The sequence below is a fragment of the Pan paniscus genome, chromosome 23 (genome assembly GCF_029289425.2).
Source record: "Pan paniscus chromosome 23, NHGRI_mPanPan1-v2.0_pri, whole genome shotgun sequence".
Taxonomy (NCBI): Eukaryota; Metazoa; Chordata; class Mammalia; order Primates; family Hominidae; genus Pan; species Pan paniscus.
Genome location: NC_085927.1, coordinates 40697643 through 40721272, shown reverse-complemented (window position 1 = coordinate 40721272; position 23630 = coordinate 40697643). Strand labels below are relative to the sequence as shown.

Below are 23630 nucleotides of genomic sequence, written 5' to 3'. Positions count from 1 at the left end.
ATTAATGTATATGTCTATCTCATTAATCTATATAGTGTTTGCCAACATCACACTGTCTTGTTTCTTTATGATAAGTCTTAAAATTGAGTAATTACTCCACCTTTATTCTTCTTTTTCAAAGTTGCTTTAGCTAGTCTAATTTCTTTATCTTTTCATATAAATGTATAATAAGTTTGTCTATGCTGAGAAAATGTCCTGCTGGGATTTTTTTTGGAATTACATTCAAGCTACTGATCAGTCAAGGAAAAACTGACGTCTTTACTCTCTTGAATCTTCTGATCCATGAGCATTGTATGTCTCTCCATTTATTTTGGTCTTCTATTTCATCAGTATTTAACACTATTTACATATAGATACTATATTTGTTTTGTTATAATTATATCTAAGTATTTCATGGGGTCATTGTAAGTGATTTTTAAAAATTTTTTGTTACCAATTGTTCATTGCTAATACACAGAAATATGACTGGCCTTTATGTACTGACCTTGTATCCTGTGACCTTGTTAAACTCACTTACTCTAAAAATATTTTTGTAGATTTCCTGGGATTTTTCTACACAGCCATCATGTCGCTTGCAAATAGGGATAGCTCTGTTTCTTTCTTCCCAATCTGAGTGCCTTTGACTTCTTTTTTCTTGCATTATAATACTGGCTAGTATTAGGATGAATATGAGGGGTGAGCATGGACATCCTTGACTTTACTGATCCTAGGCGGAAAGTAAAGCATTCAGTCTTCTATCACTACATATGATGTCAGTTTCTTGAAGATGCCCTTAATCAGGTGGAGGAGTCTCCTAGTTTGCTGAGAGTTTTTACCATGAATAATGTTAAATTTTGTCAAATGCCTTTTTCTGTATCAATTGATATTATAATGTAGTTTTTCTTAGATTGTTAATATCATGATTCCATTTATATTGATTTTCTTTTTTTTCTTTTTTTGAGACAGAGTCTTGCTCTGTTGCCCAGGCTGGGGTGCAGTGGTGCGATCTCCACTCACTGCAACCTCCGCCCTGCCAGGGTTCAAGAGATTCTCCTGACTCAGCCTCCTAAGTAGCTGAGACTACAGGTGTGCACCACCATGCCTGGCTAATTTTTGTATTTTCAGTAGAGACAGGGTTTCACCATGTTGGCCAAGCTGCTCTTGAACTCCTGACTTCAAGTGATCTGCCTGCGTTGGCCTTCCAAAGTGCTGGGATTACAGGTGTGAGCCACTGCCCCCAGCCCCATTTATTGATTTTCAAATATGGAACCTATCTTGCACCTATCTTGCACTCCTAGCATGAAATCCACTTGATCATGGTGTAATATTCTATTGTATTGCTGGTTTCAAATTGTTAATATTTTGTTGAAGATGTTTTCATCTATGCTCATGAGAAATATTGGTCTGAAGTTTTCTTTTCTTACACTATCTTTGTTCAGTTTGGTATCAGGGTATGCTGTCCTTATAAATGAGTTAGAAATTACTCACTCCTGTAATCCTAGCACTTTGGGAGGCCAAGGCGAGCAGATCACTTGAGGTCAGGAGTTTGAGACCAGCCTGGGCAACAGTGCAAGACTCTGTCTCAAAAAAAAAAAAAAAAAAAAAAGCCGGTTGCAGTGGCTCACGCCTGTAATCCCAGCACTTTGGGAGACCAAGGTGGGCGGATCACCTGATGTCAGTAGTTCAGGATGACCCTGGCCAACATGGTGAAACCCTGTCTCTACTAAAAATACAAAAAAAAAATTAGCTGGGCGTGGTGGCACATGCCTGTAATCCCAGCTACTAAGGAGGCTGAGGGAGGAGCACTGCTTGAACCTGGGAGGCAGAGGTTGCAGTGAGCCAAGACTGCACCACTGCACACTCCAGCCTGGGCAACAGAGCGAGACTCTGTCTCAAAAAAAAAAAGAAAAGAAAAATTAAAAAAGAAAAGAAATTACTCATTCCTCTTCTGTTTTCTGGAAGAGATTGTGTAGAAACAGTGTTATTCTTTTTTCAAATATTTGATAAAATTTACCTGTGAAATCATGTAGGCCTGAAGACTTCTTTTTTGAAGTGTTTTAAACTATGAATGCAACTTCTTTAATAGTTATAGGATTATTCAGTTTGTGGATTTGATCTTGGGCAAGTGTTAGAATTTGATTTTTGAAGAATTGGTTCATTTCATCCAAGTTGTCAAATTTGTCAGCAGAGTTGTCTGTAGCATTCCTTTTATGTATTATGTATCTATTTTATGTTTTTGTAGTATTGTCCTTTTATGTTTGTTAGTGCTATTAATTGTTTATTTCATTCCTGATGTTGGTAATTTGATATTTTCATTTTAGCAGTCTATCAAATAAGTTGGGTTAAGGCCACAGGTAGTGACCAGCCGTCTCTGGGTGGTGGTTTCACTGTTTGTTCCATTTTCAAAGCCTTTGCAGTACTATTTGTTTTTGTTTTTGAGACAGAGTCTTGCTCTGGAGTGCAGTGGTGCAATCTCGGCTCACTGCAAGCTCTGCCTCCCAGGCTCAAGCGATTCTCCTGCCTCAGCCTCCCGAGTAGCTGGGATTACAGGTGTGCACCACCACGCCTGGCTAATTTTTGTATTTTTAGTAGAGATGGGGTTTCACCGTGTTGGCCAGGCTGGTCTCGAACTCCTGGCCTCAAGTGATCCACCTGTCTCGGCTCCCAAAGTGCCAGGTTACACTGCGCCCGGCCCTTTGCAGGACTAGTTGGATCTGTTCCACATGTGTGCCAGCCAGTGGCCACAGGGACGTGGGTATTCATGTAGCTTTAAGTTCAGTTCTCAAAATCTTTAGTACGCTGTTTAGGATCAGATCCATCCATGTGCGGCTTGAACATGAAGCCAGGAGTTCATGAAAACAACGTTATGGGGTCACTTTCCCAAGGTGTTCTCTTTCTGTGATTTCCTGTTTTTTTCTGGTTCTCTTGGGCTCTGTTTCAGTCCTCTGGCTGCCCACTTCCCACCACCACACCTATATCGGGGGCTAAGTGGTAGGAAGAGTGAGAGAAAAATGCAACAGGGGTTCCCTCACTTCTTGGGCCCAGAGCTCTTCCTACTGGTGTGGATGGATTCCTCTGAGTTTTTGGTACCTGCAAGCCTCTCATCGCCACTGCTATCACTGACAGGGGACCCTTTCCTCCTTGAGCCTGAACTAGAGGGCTTCTCCAGGAGTTTTCTCTGTCTGCTCACTTCTGGGTCTCCCCTGAGTCCACTCTAGAAGATACTGGAGGGAAAAAATTGTAACCTCACCACCTGTTTGGTGTTACCTCAGATTCTGGTCTTCTCTAGTCTGCTTGTGGCTACTTAATTTTCAGGGTGCTCAAATAGCTGCTCTGTGCATTCTGTCCACATTTTATTTTATTTTATTTTTGAGACAGAGTCTCGCTCTGTCACCCAGGCTGGAATGCAGTGGTGCCATCTCAGCTCACTGCAACCTCTTCCTCCCGGGATCAAGTGATTATCACACCTCAGCCTCCCCAGTAGCTGGACTACAAGCGTGCGCCACCACACCCGGTTAATTTTTGTATTTTTAGCAGAGACGGGGTTTCACCATGTTGGCCAGGCCGGTCTCGAACTCCTGGCCTCAAGTGATCGGCCTGCCTCAGGCTTCCAAAGTGCAGGGATTACAGGCATGAGCCACTGTGCCCGGCCCTGTCCATGTTTCATAGCTAGAGAGTGAAACCTTCTCACTTAATCCTACCTGGAACTGGAACTGAGCAGAATTGAATTTTAAAAGACTCACTCTTGCTGTCCAGACTCTGGGAGGTCAGGTAGTGAAACTGGGTTGGAGGCCAGGCAGATGGAGGGCAGTGGGCAGATGTGAAAGTGCTCAGGTCTGGCACTGACAGGATCTGCTGACAAGCTGCACGTGAGGGATCAGGGAGGGCAGGACTCAAAGTGACACCCAGGTTCACTTCTTAGTCATCTGCCAGGTCTGGAAAGTGACCTGAGACCTTGGCTAGGACAGTTTCAAAGTAGTGAGTGGTGGGTCATATGCAGTGGGAAGAGGCCAGGAGAGAGGTTGAGGCTACAGGAGTGAGAAAACAGCAATAAGGCTGGGTACAGTGGCTCATGTCTGTAATCCCAGCACTTTGGGAGGCCGAGGCGGGCAGACCACTTGAGGTCAGGAGTTTGAGACCAGCCTGGCCAACATGGTGGAACCCTGTCTCTACCGAAAATACAAAAATTAGCCAGGTATGGTGGCACCCACCTGTAGACCCAGCTACTCGGGAGACTGAGACAGGAGAATCACTTGAACCCGGGAGGCGGAGGTTGCAGTGAGCCGAGATCATGCCATTGTACTCCAGCTTGGGCGACAGAGAAAGATTCTGTCTCAAAAAAAAAAAAAAGAAAAAGAAAACGGCGATAAAACCAAGTCCCCCAGCAAGAGGGAGAAAATCACCCTTTGAAGCTGGCACTGCTTCAAAGGGGAGAAATGTCTCCACTGGAATCATTTGGGATTCACATGGCAGGGGGGATGCAGGGAGCGTGTAATGGCAGAGAGCTGAGGGGCTCAGCTGTGGATCTGGTTTTGTTCTATGCATGAGGAAGCAAGATCTTTTGCAGTGTGGCAGGAGGCAGCAGTGAAAATACACAGAGTAGCAAGGACGTCACTGGGAGATGGGAGAGAAAGGTGGTGAGGGACTCACACGAAGGGGACAGGTACTGATCAAGGCCAGCAGATATTCTGGGTTTGAGGAGTGTGGTCTGCATGGCTGGGAGGTGTCAACATACAGCAGATACCCTGCGTTTGAGGAGTGTGGTCTGCATGGCTGGAAGGGGTCACCACACAGCAGATACCCTGGGTTTGAGGAGTGTGGTCTGCATGGCTGGGAGGGTCACTGCAGAACGTGGCTGCATAGCATGTGTACGTGTGCTCAGCAAAGGGCCCTATCACCCCTGCCTGAAGGTAGAAGGTGCAGAACTGACAGGTCATCACCCAAAGACTGACAATGTTACTTCCGTCAGCTGAGTGGCCACCACACTCCAGTGACTGCTGGGCAGTTTGTAGCATGATTTGATTTATCTCTCTTGACAACTCTAAGAGGTTTTTTTTGTTTGTTTGTTTGTTTTGTTTTTTTACTGGAGTCTCGCTCTGTCGTCCAAGCTGGAGTGCAGCGGCATGATCTTTGCTCACCACAACCTCCACCTCCCGGGTTCGAATGATTCTTCTGCCTCAGCCTCCTGAGTAGCTGTGACTACAGGCGTGCGCCACCATGCCCAGCTAATTTTTGTATTTTTACTAGAGACAGGGTTTCACCGTACTGGTCAGGCTGGTCTCGAACTCCTGACCTCGTGATCCGCCCACCTCAGCCTCTCAAAGTCAAAGTGCTGGGGTTACAGGCATGAGACACCATGCCCGGCCCCTAAAAGGTCTTTATCATTACATACACTTTGTGGGTGAAGAGACAGAGGCAGAGGGACCCACCTTATAAGTGACACAGTCTGGATTTGGGCCCAACCTGTCTAGTGCCTGGGCTGCCCCATGGTTAGACAGAGGACAAACAGGTGTGAAGGAAGCCAGACAATCAGGAGAGAGAGGAAGAACTCACCCCAGCAGGGGTGAACCACAGGGCGAGGCCAAGTGAGAAAGGAAAAGAAAAACGCAACTGCCACCTGGAGGAGTCAGATCTGGAAGGGCACTGGAAGGGTAACTGCTGTGGTGGCCAGAACAGGGCTTCTGATTTTAAGATTACTGAGCCAGAGCCCACAGGGTCTGGAGGTGACCATATGGGGCAGAGGTGGACAGGGCCTAGTGGGGTCAGGCTGCGTGGGGACTGGTGCTCCACGTTAAGGCACAGCTGAAGATGCAAGAGCATGCCGACCAGGGAACGAGGCCCAGGGGTTGAGGACAAGCTCCATGGCCAAGGGCCCTGGTGGACCTGAGGGCTGAGATGGGTGGGGTGCAATCCTAGCAGAGGCACCAAGACACCAGGATTTGGAAAAATGAGTGGCACAGGGAGGGGAACGCTGAAGAGGGGCACAATCGACCAGTCCCTGGGCCAGGTTTGCCCCTCTTGGAGGGTGGGGGCTGCGTAGGTGAAAGTTCCTTCTCCTGGTTGGACTCTTCTCCCCAGAGGTCTCACATTCTGATGACCCTGCGGGGACCTTATAAAGACAGGTGAGCAAGCCAGCCCTGTTGACTCAACATGCCCTCAGAAGGGCCTCAATCCAGCCGCCAGATGGCAGCTGGAAACAAGACAAAGCTTCCCGAAGTCAAAGGATGCCTACACTTCAGAAGCTGCTTAAACAACCAATCACACGGTCCTGGGGTTGCCTGATTCCTCATCAGAACAGCAGAAAACTCCATGCCCTTCCTCATATGAATTTTTCTAATAAAGGATAAGAAAGGAATGAGAATCTGATAATAAGGATTCTCTTGAAAGGCTGCTTGGTCCTGTGGTGAGCTCTGGTCTCTCTGGTGATATGGGGCCCTGTACATCTCCAGCCCAGCAGGGAAGTCTCCTGATCTGTGGCCCAGGACATCATCTGAGGTCCCAGCCATCAGCTGCCCAGAGCTCTGCACCCACTCTGCTCTAAGCGCCCCTGTGGGTCTGGCATGCCCAGTGGGTGTAAAGCATGACTGTTTAGTGGCCACGGCCTACACAGCTATAGATCTATAGATGTTGTCCATCAGCAGCTGAGGAGTGCCCACAGGAGGACACAAGTGAGCTGATCCTGGCTAGGGCGTTGGAGATGCGTGTGCTGAAAGCTAAGAGGTCAGGAAGATAGGGTCCTAGCAAGAAAGAGGAGAGGCTGCCCAGCAGAAAGAGTGGGTATACAGGAAGAAAGCAGAGGGGTCAAGGACGTGGAGTTTTTATGAGCTTGAAGATCAGTGATGGGGACAGGAAGATGTAGTCAGCAGAAAGCTATATGGCAACGGGAGGCTTTGAGATGGGGCAAGGGCAGCCCCAAGAGGCAATGACCAAAGCTGATCCAGAAGCCAGGGGGCTGGACAGGTCAACCCCTGCCCCAGCACAGCAGCAGGAGGTCCATGCAGAGGAGCTCCAGGTGGAGAAGTCAGACACACATGGAGACCCCAACATGAGGCCGGCGGGGCAGGACAGCACAGCACACAGGCTTCCCTGAGGCCAAGGGAGAGCCCTCGGGGGTGACACAAAGGACATGGGGAAGGTAAGGCAGCTTGCTACAGAGCAGGGTGGGGTGTAAGCCAAGGGGCACGGGGAGACGGTGAGGTGCCTACTCCACCCCAGGTACAGCTCTTCTCTCCTCTGCATGGGCCAGCATACCTGTGCTGCCCACATGAGTCTCTCCTCAGCCCCAAACAGTGAGCTCCTTAAAGGCCAGGTCCAAGCCTGTGCCTGTTCATCTCTGAGTTCCCTGCATCTGGCTCAGCCCCCAGGACACACAAGGACACCAATCAAAGCCTGCTGAGGGACATATGCATGCACTTTAGTGCATAAGAACCATTTTGCCTTTCAGTGACCTTGCAGGATTGCATTGCTTTCTTTCACAGAACAGGAGCCTTCCAATGTCAACATAAACAGGAACTATAAACAGAGGGAGTGTGCAGGGAAAACACCTCTAGGGAGTTTCAGCATCTTCTCACGCACTTGGAAAAGTCTGCCCAATTTTTGGCTGAAGTCCAGCCAAAAGATTCAAAGGAAAATCTATTTTTTCCCCAAGCAGCAGAAAGAAAGACTCAGAGTAATTCTCTCAAGTGCTGTGTGCCTCTGATTTCTTGGAGTTTGATCAATGTGACACAATATTTGGGCATAACAATTAAGAACAAATAAATTCCACACAGGGAACAATGTGTCATCCAGCCCCAAATACACAGGTGGAAGGGAATGTGAGAGCTGCCACCAGGCAAAACGGAAGGAATACCAAACTGGCTGGAGAAAAGGCCACTGAATTCCAGGGCATTCTACAGGACATGCTTGCTTCACTGCTTTCAAATCCCTCTCATAACTTCAAATATGTGGAAAAAGTTTGTTTCCCCCTGAAGGGTTGCAGGCAAATATGCCCTTCTCCTGGGGATAAGTCCAATACTAACTCTTTTCAGAGGGAGCCAAATAACCCGTGTTCAAACCATCACATGCAAAATCCTTGGGAAAGCACATCATCCCGCTCTGTGGTGGCTGCTGACCAAAGACGGTTTGGCCTGGAGTGGACAGGTGACTTCTACACTCTGGCCACTGAGCCTGTCCAGCCCTCCCATCCACCACCTTCCTGGCCAGATGGAGGTCCTAGTCCCAGATCTTGCCCAGGCCAATACCCTCAGCTTCAAGGGAAGGAGCACGGAGCTGTCTCCACCAAGTTATCTTGAACCTCCCCTGGTGACTCCCAGGCTGAGGGATGCTGCAGTCTGACTATGATGCCCAGGCCACAGAGGACACTCACAGTCCCTGAACACATCTACCCTTTTGCTCCAACCATGCCCACCACCTGGAGTCCTCTTCCCTGCCCTCCTCACCTCCATCTCCATATTCCAAAGCTTCTCAAGTCTCACCTCCCACCAGTAACATCCCACCCCCACACCCCACCTCCAGCCACCCCAAGACACTGAGGGCCTCCTACCTTACACTGTGCTAATCCATATGCAAGTCTCCCTTCCAACCACAGAGGGTCTTGGTTCTCACCTCTGTGGGAGCTGCCACACCTTGCTCCTGAAGTTTGAGTTCATATAGGGCTGTAAACTGAAAAAAAATTCGAAGCGCCACAACCATGTAAATGGGCTCATCCTTTCAGCCAAGGGCATTCCAAAGTTAACCTAAAAAAAGTAGCTAGGGTCATGATGGGAAGTGGGGGTTGGACATGCCTCTGTACCCTCCTCCCTTTGGAATTCAGGCACAGCTGCCTAGCATTAACATTAAAGCAGAGATCTTAAGACTTTTTGTAGCAATGACACCAAGTTCCAGCCTGACTCTAGTATAGTATCACATGACAAATAGCAGGCCCTAAAAGAGATCAAAGTATTTTACCTGAAAATACATTTCTTTGACATATTTTGAAATGGCCCTGCAAATCTGTCTCTTGGGAAAGTCTATGTTCTCTAGAGAATCTCTTTCCTTTTCCAGGTCTTTTCCTTGATCCAGGAGAGAACTAAGAGTGTGGCACCTTTTTAAGTCTGGTGAGAACCATTTACAATCTATTCTCTCTGAAGCCTGCTACTTGGAGGCTTCATCTGCATAATAAGAACCCTGGGCCCGGCGCAGTGGCTCACGCCTGTAATCCTAGCACTTTGGGAGGCCGAGGCAGGCGGATCACAAGGTCAGGAGATCGAGACCATCCTGGGTAACACCTTGTCTCTACTAAAAATACAAAAAATTAGCTGGGCGTGGTGGTGGGCGCCTGTAGTCCAAGCTACTCGGGAGGCTGAGGCAGAAGAATGGCGTGAACCCAGGAGGTGGAGCTTGCAGTGAGCCGAGATGGTGCCACTGCACTCCAGCCTGGGCGACAGAGTGAGACTCTGTCTCAAAAAAAAAAAAAAAAAAAAGAACCCTGGTCTCCAGGACCCCTTATCTTAACCCAGATGCTCCCTTGTATGGATTACAGGTCTTTAGATAAGCTCTTTCAACCAACTGCCATTTGGAAAATCTTTGAATCCACCTATGACCTGGTAACCTCACCCACCCCTCTGCACCCCTGTCCCGCCTTTCTGGACTGAACGAATGTACATCTTGCATTGATTGATGTCTTATGTCTGCCTAAAATGTATAAAAACAAGCTGTAGACTGCTTGGGTACATGTTGTCAGGACCTCCTGAGACTGTGTCATGTGTAAGTCCTTAATTTTGGCAAAATAAACTTCTAAATTGATTGAAATTGCCTCAGATATTTTTTGGTTTATAGGACTAAGCCATTTAAATGGCATTCATTCCCTCTGAAAGATGGGAGCATATAAGATGCAGAAGTCTACCAGGGATTTTTATTTTTATTTTTTGAGATGGAATCTCGCTCTGTCACCCAGGCTACAGTGCAGTGGCACAATCTCCGCTCACTGCAATCTCCACCTTCCTGTTTCAAGTGATTCTCCTGCCTCAGCCTCCCAAGTAGCTGGGATTACAGCTGTGCACCACCATGCCAAGCTAATTTTTTTTTTTTTTGAGATGGAGTCTCGCTCTGCTGACCAGGCTGGAGTGCAGTGGTGCAATCTCGGCTCACTGTAACCTCTGCCTCCGGGTTCAAGTGATTCTCTTGCTTCAGCCTCCTGAGTAGCTGGGATTACAGGTGTGTGCCACCATGACCGGCTAAGTTTTTTATTTTTGTAGAGACGGGGTTTCACCATGTTGCCCAGGCTGGTCTTGAACTCCTGACCTCAAGTGATCCACCCACCTCAGCCTCCCAAAGTGTTGGGATTACAGGCGTGAGCCACCGTGCCCAGCCTCCAGCTAATTTTTGTATTTTTAGTAGAGATAGGGCTTCCCCCCATGTTTGCCAGGCTAGTCTCAAACTCCTGACCTCAAGTGATCCACCCACCTTGGCCTCCCAGAGTGTGGGATTACAGGCATGAGGCACCTCACCTGGCCAGGGATTATTTTTATATGACAAAAATTATATTGTGGCCTAGGTCGGAGGCAGTGGCTCACACCCATAATCCCAGCACTCTGGGAAGCCAAAGTGGGTGGACCACTTGAGATTAGGAGTTTGAGACCAGCCTGGCAAACATAGGGAAACTCTATCTCTACTAAAAATACAAAAATTAGCCAGGTGTGGTGGCAGTGCCTGTACTACTCGGAGGCTACTCAGGAGGCTGAGGCAGGAGAATCGCTTGAACCCAGGAGGCGGAAGTTGCCGTGAGCCAAGATCACGCCAATGTACTCCAGCCTAGATGACAGAGTGAGACTCTGCCTCAAAAAAAAAAAAAAGCAAAGCAAAGAAAAAATATGTGGCCTGGAAATAAGTATTCCTTCCTTCAGCTCATTTTAGGCAACTGGCAAGTTCGAGCCATAAATATAAAACTGGAAAACCCCAAAAGGTCAAATTTTAGGTGCACAGGCAGAGAATCACTACTGCAGTGAGCAGAGGTGGCTGGGTGCCGCTGAACAGCACTCTGCTCCAACACCTGGTCCTGGGCTCCAGGGAAGGCCCACGGCTGAGGAAGGGCTGGCAGGGAAAGGCTACCGTCCCAGCTTGCAGACCCCTCTGTGACTGACACAGGTACTCTTTTGGGAAGTGTGAGCATGCCTCCCCCAGGATGACCATGGCTTTCCCTCCTGCAGCCACAAGCAGCATGTCTTTGCCCTGAGCAGAAGGTGAATGTCTTTCTAGAGGTGAATCCCTCGGGGGCTGCTGAGCCTCATTTTGGGTAGATACATGTTGTTGGACATAAGTTGTTTGAAGACAGTAAAAGCAGTTTTTTCCTTTCACCTCTCAAGTGCCCTGGGCGCCTAATCTCCTGCGGGTGATTCTGCCCCATCTCCTGCCACCGGCTGTGGGCGGATGATTTATGAGTGCTGGGTGTCAACGAAAAGAGTCAAACTCTGTAAAATATTTGAAGAGGGCTGGGCGCGGTGGCTCACGCCTGTAATCCCAGTACTTTGGGAGGCCAAGGCAGGAGGATCACCTCAGGTCAGGAATTGGAGACCAGCCTGGCAAACATGGCAAAACCCCGTCTCTACTAAAAATACAAAAACTAGCCAGGCGTGGTGGTGGGCACCTATAATCCCAGCTACTTGAGAGGCTGAGGCAGGAGAATTGCTTGAACTTGGGAGATGGGGGTTGCAGTGAGCCGAGATCGCGCCACTGCACTCCAGCCTGGATGACAGAGTGCGACTCCGTCTCAAAAAAAAAGAAAAAAAATATATATATATACATATGTATATATACACACACACACAACACATACATATTTGAAGAGATTTATTCTGAGCCAAATATGAGTGACCATGGCCCCTGGCACAGCCCTCAGGAGATCCTGAGAACATGTGCCAAGGTGATTGGGGTGCAACTTGATTTTATACATTTTAGGGAGACACGAAACTTCAATCAAATACATTTAAGAAACACATTGGTTTGGTCCAGAAAGGTGGGACAACTTGAAGTGGGTAGGGTTTCCAGGTTACAGGTAGATTTAAATTTTTTCTAATTGGCAATTGATTTTAAGAGTTATCAATAGAGGCCGGGTGCAGTGGCTCACGCCTGTAATCCCAGCACTTTGGGAGACTGAGATGAGTGGATCACCTGAGGTCAGGAGTTCAAGAACAGCCTGGTCAAGATGGTGAAATCCGACTCTATTAAAAATACAAAAATTAGCCAGGCATGGTGGCACATGCCTATAATAACTACTCAGAAAGCTGAGGCAGGAGAATTGCTTGAACCTGGGAGGCAGAGGTTGCAGTAAGCTGAGATCGTGCCACTGCACTCTAGCCTGGGCAACAGATAGAGACTCCATCTCAAAAACAAAAACAAAAACAAAAAACAAAGAGTTATCACTAGAAAGGAATACCTGGGTTGGGATAAGAGGTTGTGGAGACCAAAGTTTTATCACGCAGATGAAGCCTCCAGGTAGCAGGCTTTGGAGAGAATAGATTGCCAATGTTTCTTATCAGACTTAAGGTCTGTGTTGATGTTAACATCAGAGAGGTATTACAAGGCATGTCCAATTCCCACTTCCCATCATTGCCTGAACCAGTCTTTCAGGTTAAATTTTAGAGTGCCCTGGCCTAGGAGGAAGTCCCAGTTAGATGGTTGGGGGGCCTTCGAATTTTAATTTTTTGTTTACATGGGGCACATGACCCACCAGCAATGCCAGCATGAATGGAATTGGTTGCATTCACAGTGCAACACACTTCGCATTTACCATCGTGTAATCCTCCCAGCAACTAAGCAGGACTGCCAAAGACAGGGAACTGGAGCTCAGAAACATTCACTGATTTGACCAAGGCCCCAGAGCTGGGCCTAGGGAGAAGTTTGGTCAACTGTTCATTCCATAGACGAGAGGCTGAGGCACCATGAGACACAGTGACTTATCCAGCATCAGATCTGCCCCTGGGCTCACTGTTCTGTCCCCACTGCCACAGAATATTCTACCAAATTTGGAAAGGGAACAGTTAGAGAAATGCAAACTTAGCCCAGAATGACAGCACTCAAACACTGGGAGGACCCTCAGGCCCAGCCCTCTGGCTCTGACCTTTCACTATGTTCCTCACCTCTCCCTCCCTCTCCTGGTGTGCTCTGTTCTTGACCAACCAGAAATCAGTCTCACTGCTTCCACTCCTGGTTCTGCTTGTTCCACTAGAAACGAGTCTGTGGCCAGGCGTGGTGGCTCACGTCTGTAATCCTCCCACTTTGGGAGGCTGAGGTGGGCAGATCACTTGAGGCCAGGAGTTCAAGACCAGCCTGGCTAACATGGCAAAACCTCGTCTCTACTAAAAATACAAAAATCAGCCAGGCATGGTGGCGCATGCTTGTAATCTCAGATACTTGGAGGGTTGAGGCAGGAGAATTGCTTGAACCTGGGAGGCGGAGGTTGCAGTAAGCCAAGATTGCGCCACTGCACTCCAGTCTGGGTGACAGAGCAAGACTCCATCTCAAAAATAAAAAACAAACAAAATTAGAAACGAGTCTGTGGCTTCATTTGCACACCCTGACTCTTCAAACTTTCAATTCAAGCAGGTTCTGCCTGGTCTTCCTTTCTCCGGCCAAATGTCACAAGTTCATTTGTTCCAGTGGTGACAGTGTCAGAAGCATCCTAACCAGAGTGACTCCATCTTGAATAAAGCCAAGATAAAGCCAAACCTGCTGGGTTACATTCCCAGGAGGCTGGGCACTCCTGGTCACATGTTTATGGTTAAGAGAATGAGCTAATGATATTAACCAACTAAAGACTCAGAACTTATGGAAATGTCCCAGTACTTTAAAAACACAAAAGCATTCTTAGTTTAAGAGTAGGTTTTGATTTAAAAATAATAGTACACTCATAAATTCTTGCTAAAATCAAGAATTAGCAACAATAGGAAAGTAACAATACTAATAGCCTGCCACTAGTTAATCACCAGCCTTTGTAATAAATACACGATTCTTTTTTGTTTGTTTGTTTGTTTGTTTGTTTGTAGACAGAGTCTCGCTCTGTCTCACTCAGGCTGGAGTGCAGTGACACAATCTCGGCTCACTGCAACTTCCACCTCCCAGGTTCAAGCAATTCTCCTGCCTCGGCCTCCCAACTAGCTGGGATTACAGGCGTGCGCTACTATGCCCAGCTAATTTTTGTATTTTTATTACAGACGGGGTTTCACCATGTTGGCCACGCTGATCTCGAACTCCTGACCTAAGGTGATCCACCTGCCTTGGCCTCCCAAAGTGCTGGGATTACAGGCATGAGCCACCATGTCTGGCCTAAATACACAATTCTTAACAACCTGGTAGCGCATTGCTCCTTTTGCTTTCTGAGGATGCCCTACTCTGTAATTGAGTAGTCTCTAATAAGTGATCTTAACTTCACTCTGTGACTTGCCTTGATTTCTTTCCTGCAACAGATTCAAGAACCCACTCTTGGGATCTGGGACCAGACCCCTTTTCTGGTGACAATAGGTAGAAAGGAACCGCAACACCACAGTCTTCTTCTGCAAGGACACTGCTGGTGCTGCCAAGGGTGTCATGGCACACTGGCCCCACAACAGACCCTTGCTAGGCACCAACCCCAGTAACAAACTTAGTGTCTGGCCTTGAGGTCACCATGAAAACAAGACATACAGGCTCTCTCTGCCCTCAAGGAACTTAGGTTCTATTGAGGAGATGAACAATAAACAATTTAAATGGTTCGGGGGTCTTAGAAGTTTTTTAGTTTAGGCCGGGTGCAGTGGGTCACACCTGTAATCCCAGCACTTTGGGAGGCTGAGGCAGGCGGATCACCTGAGGTCAGGAGTTCAAGACCGGCCTCAGGAGGTGGAGGTTGCATGCAGTGAGCCAAGATCGCGCCACTGCACTCCAGCCTGGGTGACAGAGTGGACTCCATCTTAAAATAAATAAATAAATAAAAATAGGCTGGGTGTGGTGGCTCATGGCTGTAATCCCAGCACTTTGGGAGGCAGGGGTGGGTGGATCATTTGAGGTCAGGAGTTCGAGACCAGCCTGCCCAACATGGTAAAACCCTGCCTCTACTAAAAATACAAAAATTAGCTGGGTGTGGTGGTGGGTGCCTGCAGTCCCAGCTACAGACTGAGGCAGGAGAATCACTTGAACCCAGGAGATGGAGGTTGCAGTGAGCCAAGATCATACCACTGCACTCCAGCCTGGGTGACAGAGCAAGACTCCACCTCAAAATATAAATAAATAAAAATAAAAATAACTGCAGATGGCAGTGAAGAAAATATCCAGGGTGCTATAATGGAGATGTCTCAAGAGAGAGGAACAGCTTAAAGTACTTCGAGGTGACATTAGGCTGAGCTCCGAAGATGGGACACCAGTCAGATGTGTTCTAGGCAGAGAGACCAGGAAGTACAAAGGCCCTGAAGCAGAGCTGAGCCCAGTGGGTGGGGCAAGGAAGAGGAGGAAAGGAGGCTGCCAGCAGGGGCCTGATCACACGGGGCCTTACCGCACCGCCAATGTGAGGAAGAGCTTGGATTTTACCCAACGACCACTAGCAAGCCACTTAAGATAATTTTATATGTGTGTGTGGATGTAAACATACATAATGTTTACCATTTGAATCATTTTATTTTTATTATTATTATTTTTGGGGACAAGGCATTGCTCTGTTACCCAGGCTGGAGTACAGTGGCATGAACGTGGTTCAGTGCAACCTCAAACTTATGGGCTCAAGCAATCCTCTTGCCTCAGCCTCCCAAAGTGTTGGAATTACAGGCGTGTGCCACCATGTCTGGCCCATTTTAAAGTGATATTTAGTACATTCATAATGTGCAACCACCACCTCTGTCTAGTTACATAATATTCTCATCACCCCAAAAAGAAACCCCGTACCCTTTAAGCTGTCACTTCCCATCTCCCCTGTAGGAACTAGGAGTTCCTACAAACCACTAGTCTGCTTTCTATCACTATGGATTTACCTGTTCTATTCCTAGCTTGCTGAGTGTGTTCATCATGAAAGGGTGTTGAATATTTGTCAGATAGTTTTTCTGTGTCAGTTGAGAGGGCCACATGTGGCTTTTTTCACCTTCAGTCAAATTGATGTACTACATTGTTTGTTTTTTGGTTGTTGTTGAACTACCCTTCCACTCCTGGGGTAAGTCCCACTTGGTCATGGTGTATAGTCCTTTAAATACTCTAATGGATTTTGTTTGCCAGTATTTTGTTGAGGGATTTTGCAGCTATATTCATAAAGGATAATGGTTTATACTTTTCTTTTCTTGTGATGTCTTTGTTTGGCTTAGGTATCAGGGCTGGCCTCATAAAACTAGTTATTAAGTGTTTCATCCTCGGGCTGGGCATAGTGGCTCGTGCCTGTAATCCCAGCACTTTGGGAGGCCAAGGCAGGCGGATCATCTGAGGTCAGGAGTTCAAGACCAGCCTGGCTAACATGGTGAAACTCCGTTTCTACTAAAAATACAAAAAAATTAGCCGGGTGTGGTGGTAGGTGCCTGTAATCCCAGCTACTCGGGAGGCTGAGGCAGGAGAATCGCTTGAACCTGGGAGGCGAAGGTTGCAATGAGCCGAGATTGCACCACTGCACTCCAGTTTAGGCAACAAGAGCGAAACTCCATCTCAAAAGAAAAAAAAAAAAAAGTGTTTCATCCTCTTCAATTTTTTGGAAAAAATTTAAGAAGAATTGGTATAATTTTTTTTTTTTTTTGAGACAGGATCTCACTCCACTGCTCAGGCTGAAGTGCAGTGGTGAAATCATGGCTCACTGCAGCCTCAACCTCTGGGGGTCAAGCAATCCTCCCACCTCAGGCTCTGAAGTAGCTGGGACTACAGGCATGTGCTATCATGCCTGGCTAGTTTTCATTTTTCAAATTTTTGTAAAGAAAGGGTCTCACTATGTTGCCCAGGTTAGTGTTAAACTCCTGGGCTCAGTTGATCCTCCCTCCTAGGCCTCCCAAAGTGCTGGAATTACAGACGTGACCCACCAGGCCCAGCCTTGCAAGTTCTTTAAATGTTTGGTAGAATTCACCCAATTAAGCCATCTGGTCTTGGACTTGCCTTAGTTTCACGATCTTTGATTACAGATTCAATGACCTCTTCATTGTAGGTCTGCTAAGATATTTTATTTCTTCTTTACTCAGTTTTTGTAATTTGAGTGTTTCTAAGAGTTTGTCCATTTGCATCCAGGTTATCTAATTTGTTGGCATAAACTGTTCATTATAATCCTTTTCATCCTGTTCTTATAACCCTTTTCATTTCTGTAAGGTCATTAGTAATGTTCCCACTTTCATTTCTGATTTCAGTAATTTGAGTCTTCTCTTTTTTTCTTAGTCTAGCTAAAGGTTTACCAACTACGTCAGTCTTTTCAAAGAACCAACTTTTGCTTTCATTCATTCTCTCTATTGGTTTTTCTATTCTCTATTTCATTTACTCTAACTCTAATTTTTTTTTTTTTTTTTTGAGACAGAGTCTCGCTCTGTTGCCCAGGCTGGAGCGCAGTGGCATGATCTCAGCTTGCTGCAACCTCTGCCTCCCCGGTTCAAGTGATTCTTCTGCCTCAGCCTCTTGAGTAGCTGGAATTACAGGCGTCTGCTACCACATCTGGCTAATTTAATTTTTAAATTTTTTTAGTAGAAATGGGGCTTAAGCATGTTGGCCAGGCTGGTCTCAAACTCCTGACCTCAGGTGATCTGCCCACCTTGGCCTCCCAAAGTGCTGGGATTACAGGCGTGAGCCACCACGCCCAGCCCAACTTTAATCTTTATTGTTTCCTTCCCTCTGCTAGCTTTGAGTTTAGTTTGTTCTTTACCTGCTTCCTTCGGGTATAAAGTTTGGTTTTTCATTTCAGATTCATTTTCCTTCTTTTTTAACATATACTTTTAGAGCTATAATTTTTTTTTTTTGTATTTTTTTCTGGCACACAAATGAGGATTAGATAGAGCTATACATTTCTCTCTGGGCACTGCTTTTGCGTATTCCAAAATTTTGGTAAACTGTGTTCTTGTTTTCATTTATCTCAATGTATTTTCGAATTTCCCTTGTGATTTCATCTTTGATCCACTCATTGTTTAAGAGTATGTTGTTTAACTTCCATGCATTTTCTAGTGTTACCTCTGTTATTGATTCCTACCTTCATTCCACTGTGGTCAGAAAAGATACTTCATATAATCTCAATATTTTTTAAATTTATTGAGACTTGTTTTGTGGCCTAACATATGGTCTATCCTGAAAAATGTTCCATGTGTACTTGAAAAGAAATTATAATCTGCTGTTGTTGAGTGGAGTGTTTTGTATATGTCTGCTAAGTCTAGTTGGTTTATAGCACCTAAGAGTTGATTTATTTGTTTGTTTGTTTGTTTGTTTTGAGACAGAGTCTCACTCTGTTGCCCAGGCTGGAGTGCAGTGGCGCGATCTTGGCTCACAGCAACCTCTGCCTCCAGGGTTCAAGCGATTCTCCTGCCTCAGCCTCCCAAGTAGCTAGGACTACAGGCACGCGCCACCACACTCAGCTAATTTTTGTATTTTTAGCAGAGATGGGGTTTCACCATGTTGGCCAGGGTGGTCTCAAACTCCTGATAGACATCCAGATAGGAGGGGATTGTACTTAGATTAGGGCATGGCAAAAGAGCTGGGGAGTAGCAGGTGATTTCAAGAGATAAGCAGAAGTAGGAAGTAGGCTTCCAGCAGGATGAGACAGGGTTCTCAGTTCAGGAGAAGAAAACAGGCCCCAGGATAACCCACAGTGGCCTGCCTAAAGTGCTATCTGTGTCCTTGACCCAGCTGGCCACCATCAGCCAGGCCCAAGGAGAGCGACATTAGGCCATCTTCTCTCATTCAAGGCTGCCCCAAGCTGACTCCAAGACAGGCAAAAAGTTACAAACCACAACTCTCTCACATCAGCCTGAGAGCTTAGAGAGGAGGACCTTGCCTTTAACAGAAGGCCATCAAAAGGGCTATTTTCCAAGACATAATCAGGTGGTCCCAATCTTTCCATAAACACAGAATAGCCGTCTGAAGGCTTTTCCTTCACATACATGGTTCATTCATGCTTCAAAAAGCCAACAGGAGAGGAATCCTACCTTGAGTGGTACCTGGACATTTGTCTCTGTCCTGTGCCCTTGCCCAGAAGGCTGCCCTCTTGGCACTTGTGCTGCATCTCATACAATGAAGGAAGCTGAGCCTAAGGTTACTCCCTCAGGGGTCCCCTTCTCCCCTAGATGAAGTCTGGGCAGCAGTCTCTAGCACTGCCCAGCTGAGTTAACAAGCACTTCCTTCCTCCCCGCCCTCACCCCCCCACCCTGCCAACTGCAAAAGAAACCCCTCGCACTGGCTGTCGTAGGAAAACTGTTGCCGGATGACTAATCCCATGACTGCCACCTGCTGCATTATTTTCAAGAAGTTCCTAAAAAATAAGGCAATTTATCATTTATTTATTTATTTATACTTAGAAAAGCGAAACCAGGGAGAGGAAGCTAGATCTCTAGTTAGCATCCTCACTTGGCCAGTGTGAGTGCCCTGAGCCCAGCTGTGCCAGCAGCCACAGATTTTGCCACAGTGGCTTCCCACAGGCATACAAACTGAGACCACGGGTCCTTCTGGGGGTCCCAACACAGCCCATGTCTGAGATGGTCCCACCTGCCTCCTTCACTGGGTGATGGAGTGGTACCCGGGGGACCGCCGTCAAGCTCAGCATCATTGCTGACACATGAGAGCTACATGAGTGCTGACACCTCAGGGAGAACAGTCACCAAGCAGGTGACCCATGCTCCAAATGAGTGAGACAAAAGAGAAAGCCAGACTGGTTTTCAGTGCCCTTTAATACTCACTGAGACCCTAGAGCTGGAAGACAGACCCCAACATGGGAGACAGGGATGGGGCATAAGGACCAACATCACTAGCTCTCATCCTGCCAAATGCTGGAGCTCCTTCCACAGGACTCACCATCTCCCCACCCAGTCTCCAAGACAGTCTGGGAGAGCAGGGGCTGTGGCCCCTTCTCACCTGGAGCCCTGCCTCCCCAGACAAACACATAGGTCTGTGGAATACACCATTCCACTAATGACTTCAGAAGGATCACAGTTGCATGTGTAGACACATTTTTCAACCATCAGAAACATTTACTGTAGCTTTGGGCAGGCAGGGCTGTGGGAGGTGTGTGTCCTCACACACTCCTGTTAACATTCCATGGCACAACCCCTGTGGAAGGCAGTTTGACAATACCTTGAAGAATTACAAATGTACGCGCCCACTGACCCAGCAAGCCGGCTTCCTGTAACATAAATTTCATTTATACTCACATGTGCATGAAATGAAGTACTTGCAAGGTTACTCATGGCAGCACAGTATGTCACAACAAAATAAGGAAAACAACCCAAATGCTCACCAACAAACTATAGGTTAAATAAACTATAGTCCACCCATACAATGAAATACTACACTGTTGTAAGAACAAGGAGGAGGCTTTTTACATATTGACAGGGAAAATTTCCAAGACATATTGCTAAATGGAAAATAAAGAAGGCAGTGAATGCAGTTATTTTGAAATAAGTACCTATTTGAATATACATGTAAAGATACAAGTATCTCTGGCTGCCTCTGGGTAGGAGAATGGGGTGAGTGACTGGGAACCAGGAGTCAAAGACAAGACCTCACTGTGTAGGATTTAGAAGCTGTTGGTTTATGAGTCACGTTAAAATATTCCTTTTTTTTTTTTTTTTGAGACAGAGTCTCACCCTGGTGCAATCTTGGCTCACTGCAACCTCCGCCTCCTGGGTTCAAGTGATTCTCCTGCCTCAGCCTCCGGAGTAGCTGGGATTACAGGCACGCACCACCACGCCCAGCCAATTTTTTGTATCTTTAGTAGAGACAGGGTTTCACCATGTTGGCTAGGCTGGTCTCAAACTCCTGACCTCGTGATCCACCTGCCGCAGCCTCCCAAAGTGCTGGGATTACAGGCATGTGCCACCACACCCAGCCGAACATTACATATTTAAAAAATAAATTTATTGGCCGGGCGCGGTGGCTCATGCCTGTAATCCCAGTACTTTGGGAGGCTGAAGTGGGCGGATCACGTGAGGTCAGGAGTTTGAGACCAGCCTGGCCAACGTGATGAAACCCTGTCTGTATTAAAAATACAAAAATTAGCTGGGCATGGTGGTGTGCGCCTATAATCCCAGCTACTTGGGAGGCTAAGGCAGGATAATTGCTTAAACACGGAAGGCAGAGGTTGCAGTGAGCCGAGATCATGCCACTGATCCAGCCTGGGCGACAGAGTGAGACTCTATCTCAAAAATAAAATAAATTTATAAAGTAAGAAACAAAATGTCTTGCTCAGGACATCTGAGCGGGCTTCCCTAATAGGCAAAGACAGCAGCTCTGGCTAAATGGTTTCACTCTCCACGATGGAGGAACCTGGGGAAAAGGCTGGCTTGAGGCACAGACTGACTGCTGCTTCTGGACCTAACCCACTGCAGCATCTGAAGGGTCTGCTGAAGTCCTGACTAGCCCAAAGAAAGGCACACACAGCTCCTGCCCACCAAAAACATTTCCATGCCAAGAACTGCTCGCCAGACAGAATGGCTGAGTCTCTCACTGCTGACGATGCACAGAACATGCACGCACCTTGACCTTCCAGATTGATCCACGCTGGCCTGGGTCTCCTGGCCACCACTGCCCACCAGTCGCTTGCAATTCCCACTTCCTCCAGACTCATGACACCACCATATACACACCCGCTGTCCCAAGTGCTCACTACCTGAATGAGTGTTCATCACGCGGACAGCCTTGGCCTTGGCCAGCTCCAGGGCGGTGATCCACTGCTGCCGGTCCACCTCTGAGCTGGCCTTGAGGTGGTAGCTCCTGGCCCCACTGGTCAGCAAGATACCACAAGAGTCCTCCGTGTCAATGTGCGCGGTGGACAGGTTGATGGTTCCACGGCACGTGTGGGCCATTTCACCCTGATTTCTGTAGGATGTAAGAGAAGGAATGGGGTGAGGCTCCTAATCTCAATGGCTCCAGACTAAAGAAACCCTCCAGGCAAATCCTCAGAATCTCAGACCCTCAGAGCTGGGAGAGGCCCTGGAGTCAAAGTTGGGAGATGATGCCTATTGGAACTGCCTGGTCGTGGCTTGGTTGAGGGGGACTCTAAGGCCACGACTGCTCTCTGTGGGGAATGGCAGAGGGACGGGAGCCTGCATTGGTGCCACGTGTGCAGGGAGTGTCTGGTGTGGTCTAAAGCCTTGCAGACACCAGGAAATGGCAGAATGACTGCCCAGGGTCTCTCAAGACAGATCAGCCTTCGGACTCTATGCTAAACTCTTTCCTTTAAGTCTTAGAACCATGGAGTTGGGGCCAGGTGCGGTGGCTCACACCTGTAATCTCAGCACTTTGGGAGACCAAGGAGGGCAGATCACTTGAGGTCATGAGCCAACACGGTGAAACCCTGTCTCTACTAAAAATGAAACTGCCTTTGCAAAATTATGACTGAGAGTGAAAGAGATCTAACTTAACTGACTCCATCTTGCTTCTAACCTCCAAGCTGTCTTTGTTCATTCCTGGGCATAGGCTGAATTAACTTTGAAAGAAACTTAATTTGTAGTTTATAGTTTAAACAAAGATGGGAACAGCCCTTTCCCGAAGCAGACCTCCTTCTTGCCTAGGGACTAGAGTAACATTAGCCACAGGATTAGAAATTATGGTTTAGGAGTCATGCATTTGGAGGCTATAAGATTCTGACCCTCCCTAAACTGCTCCTAAGAACAGTGCTTGAGATATTTTGCAAACCCTGCACTTGATGGATCAGCTGGAACCACCCACATTGATAAACTGGCTCGTCTGATCTTGTGGCCCCCACCTAGGAGCTGACTCAGTACAAGAAGACAGCTTCGATTCCCTGTAATTTCATCCCTGACCAATCAGCACTCCTGGCTTACTGGTTCCCCCACCACCCTCCAAGTTATCCTTAAAAACTCTGCTCCCCTTGGCCAGGCGCGGTGGCTCACACCTTTAATCCCAGCACTTTGGGAGGCCGAGATGGGCAGATCACCCGAGGTCAGGAGTTCAAGACGAGCTGGCCAACATGGTGAAATCCCGTCTCTACTAAAAATACAAAAATTAGCTGGGCATGGTGGCTCTTGCCTGTAATCCCAGCTACTCGGGAGGCTGAGGCAGGAGAATTGCTTAAACCAGGACCGGGGAGGCAGAGGTTGCCGTGAGCCAAGATCACGCCACTGCACTCCAGCCTGGGCTACAGAGCGAGACTCTGTCTCAAACACAAACAAACAAACAAAACAAAACAAAACAAAAACTCTGCTCCCTGAATGCTCAGGGAGACTGATTTGAATAATAATAAAACTCCCATCTCCCGCACAGCAGACTCTGTGTGAATTACTCTTTCTCTATTGCATTCCCCTGTTTTCATGAATCGCCTCTGTCTAGGCAGCAGGCAAAGTGAACCCCTTGGGCGTTTACAAAAATACAAAAATTAGCCGGGCATGGTAGCGTGCACCTGTAGTCCCAGCTACTTGGGAGGCTGGGGCAGGAGAATCACTTGAACCCGGGAGGCGGAGGTTGCAGTGAGCCAAAATGGTGCCACTGCACTCCAGCCTGGGTGACAGAGCGAGACTCTGTCTCAAAACAAACAAAAA

General features: G+C 47.3%; 1 protein-coding gene across 6 annotated transcripts in view; it reads right to left on the bottom strand.

Annotated features, from left to right (window-relative positions):
• OSBP2 (oxysterol binding protein 2) overlaps window positions 1-23630 on the bottom strand; it is a 228006-nt gene that overhangs the window by 158303 nt on the left and 46073 nt on the right. For 5 of the 6 annotated variants that reach the window (XM_034948707.4, XM_055105751.2, XM_063603399.1 and 2 more), the window contains exon 2: window positions 21740-21948. The exons of the other annotated variant lie outside the window; for it this stretch is intronic. In XM_034948707.4, coding sequence (XP_034804598.2) covers window positions 21740-21948 — 209 coding nt within the window. The remainder of the gene's footprint in view (window positions 1-21739; window positions 21949-23630) is intronic. 6 annotated transcript variants of the gene reach the window in all.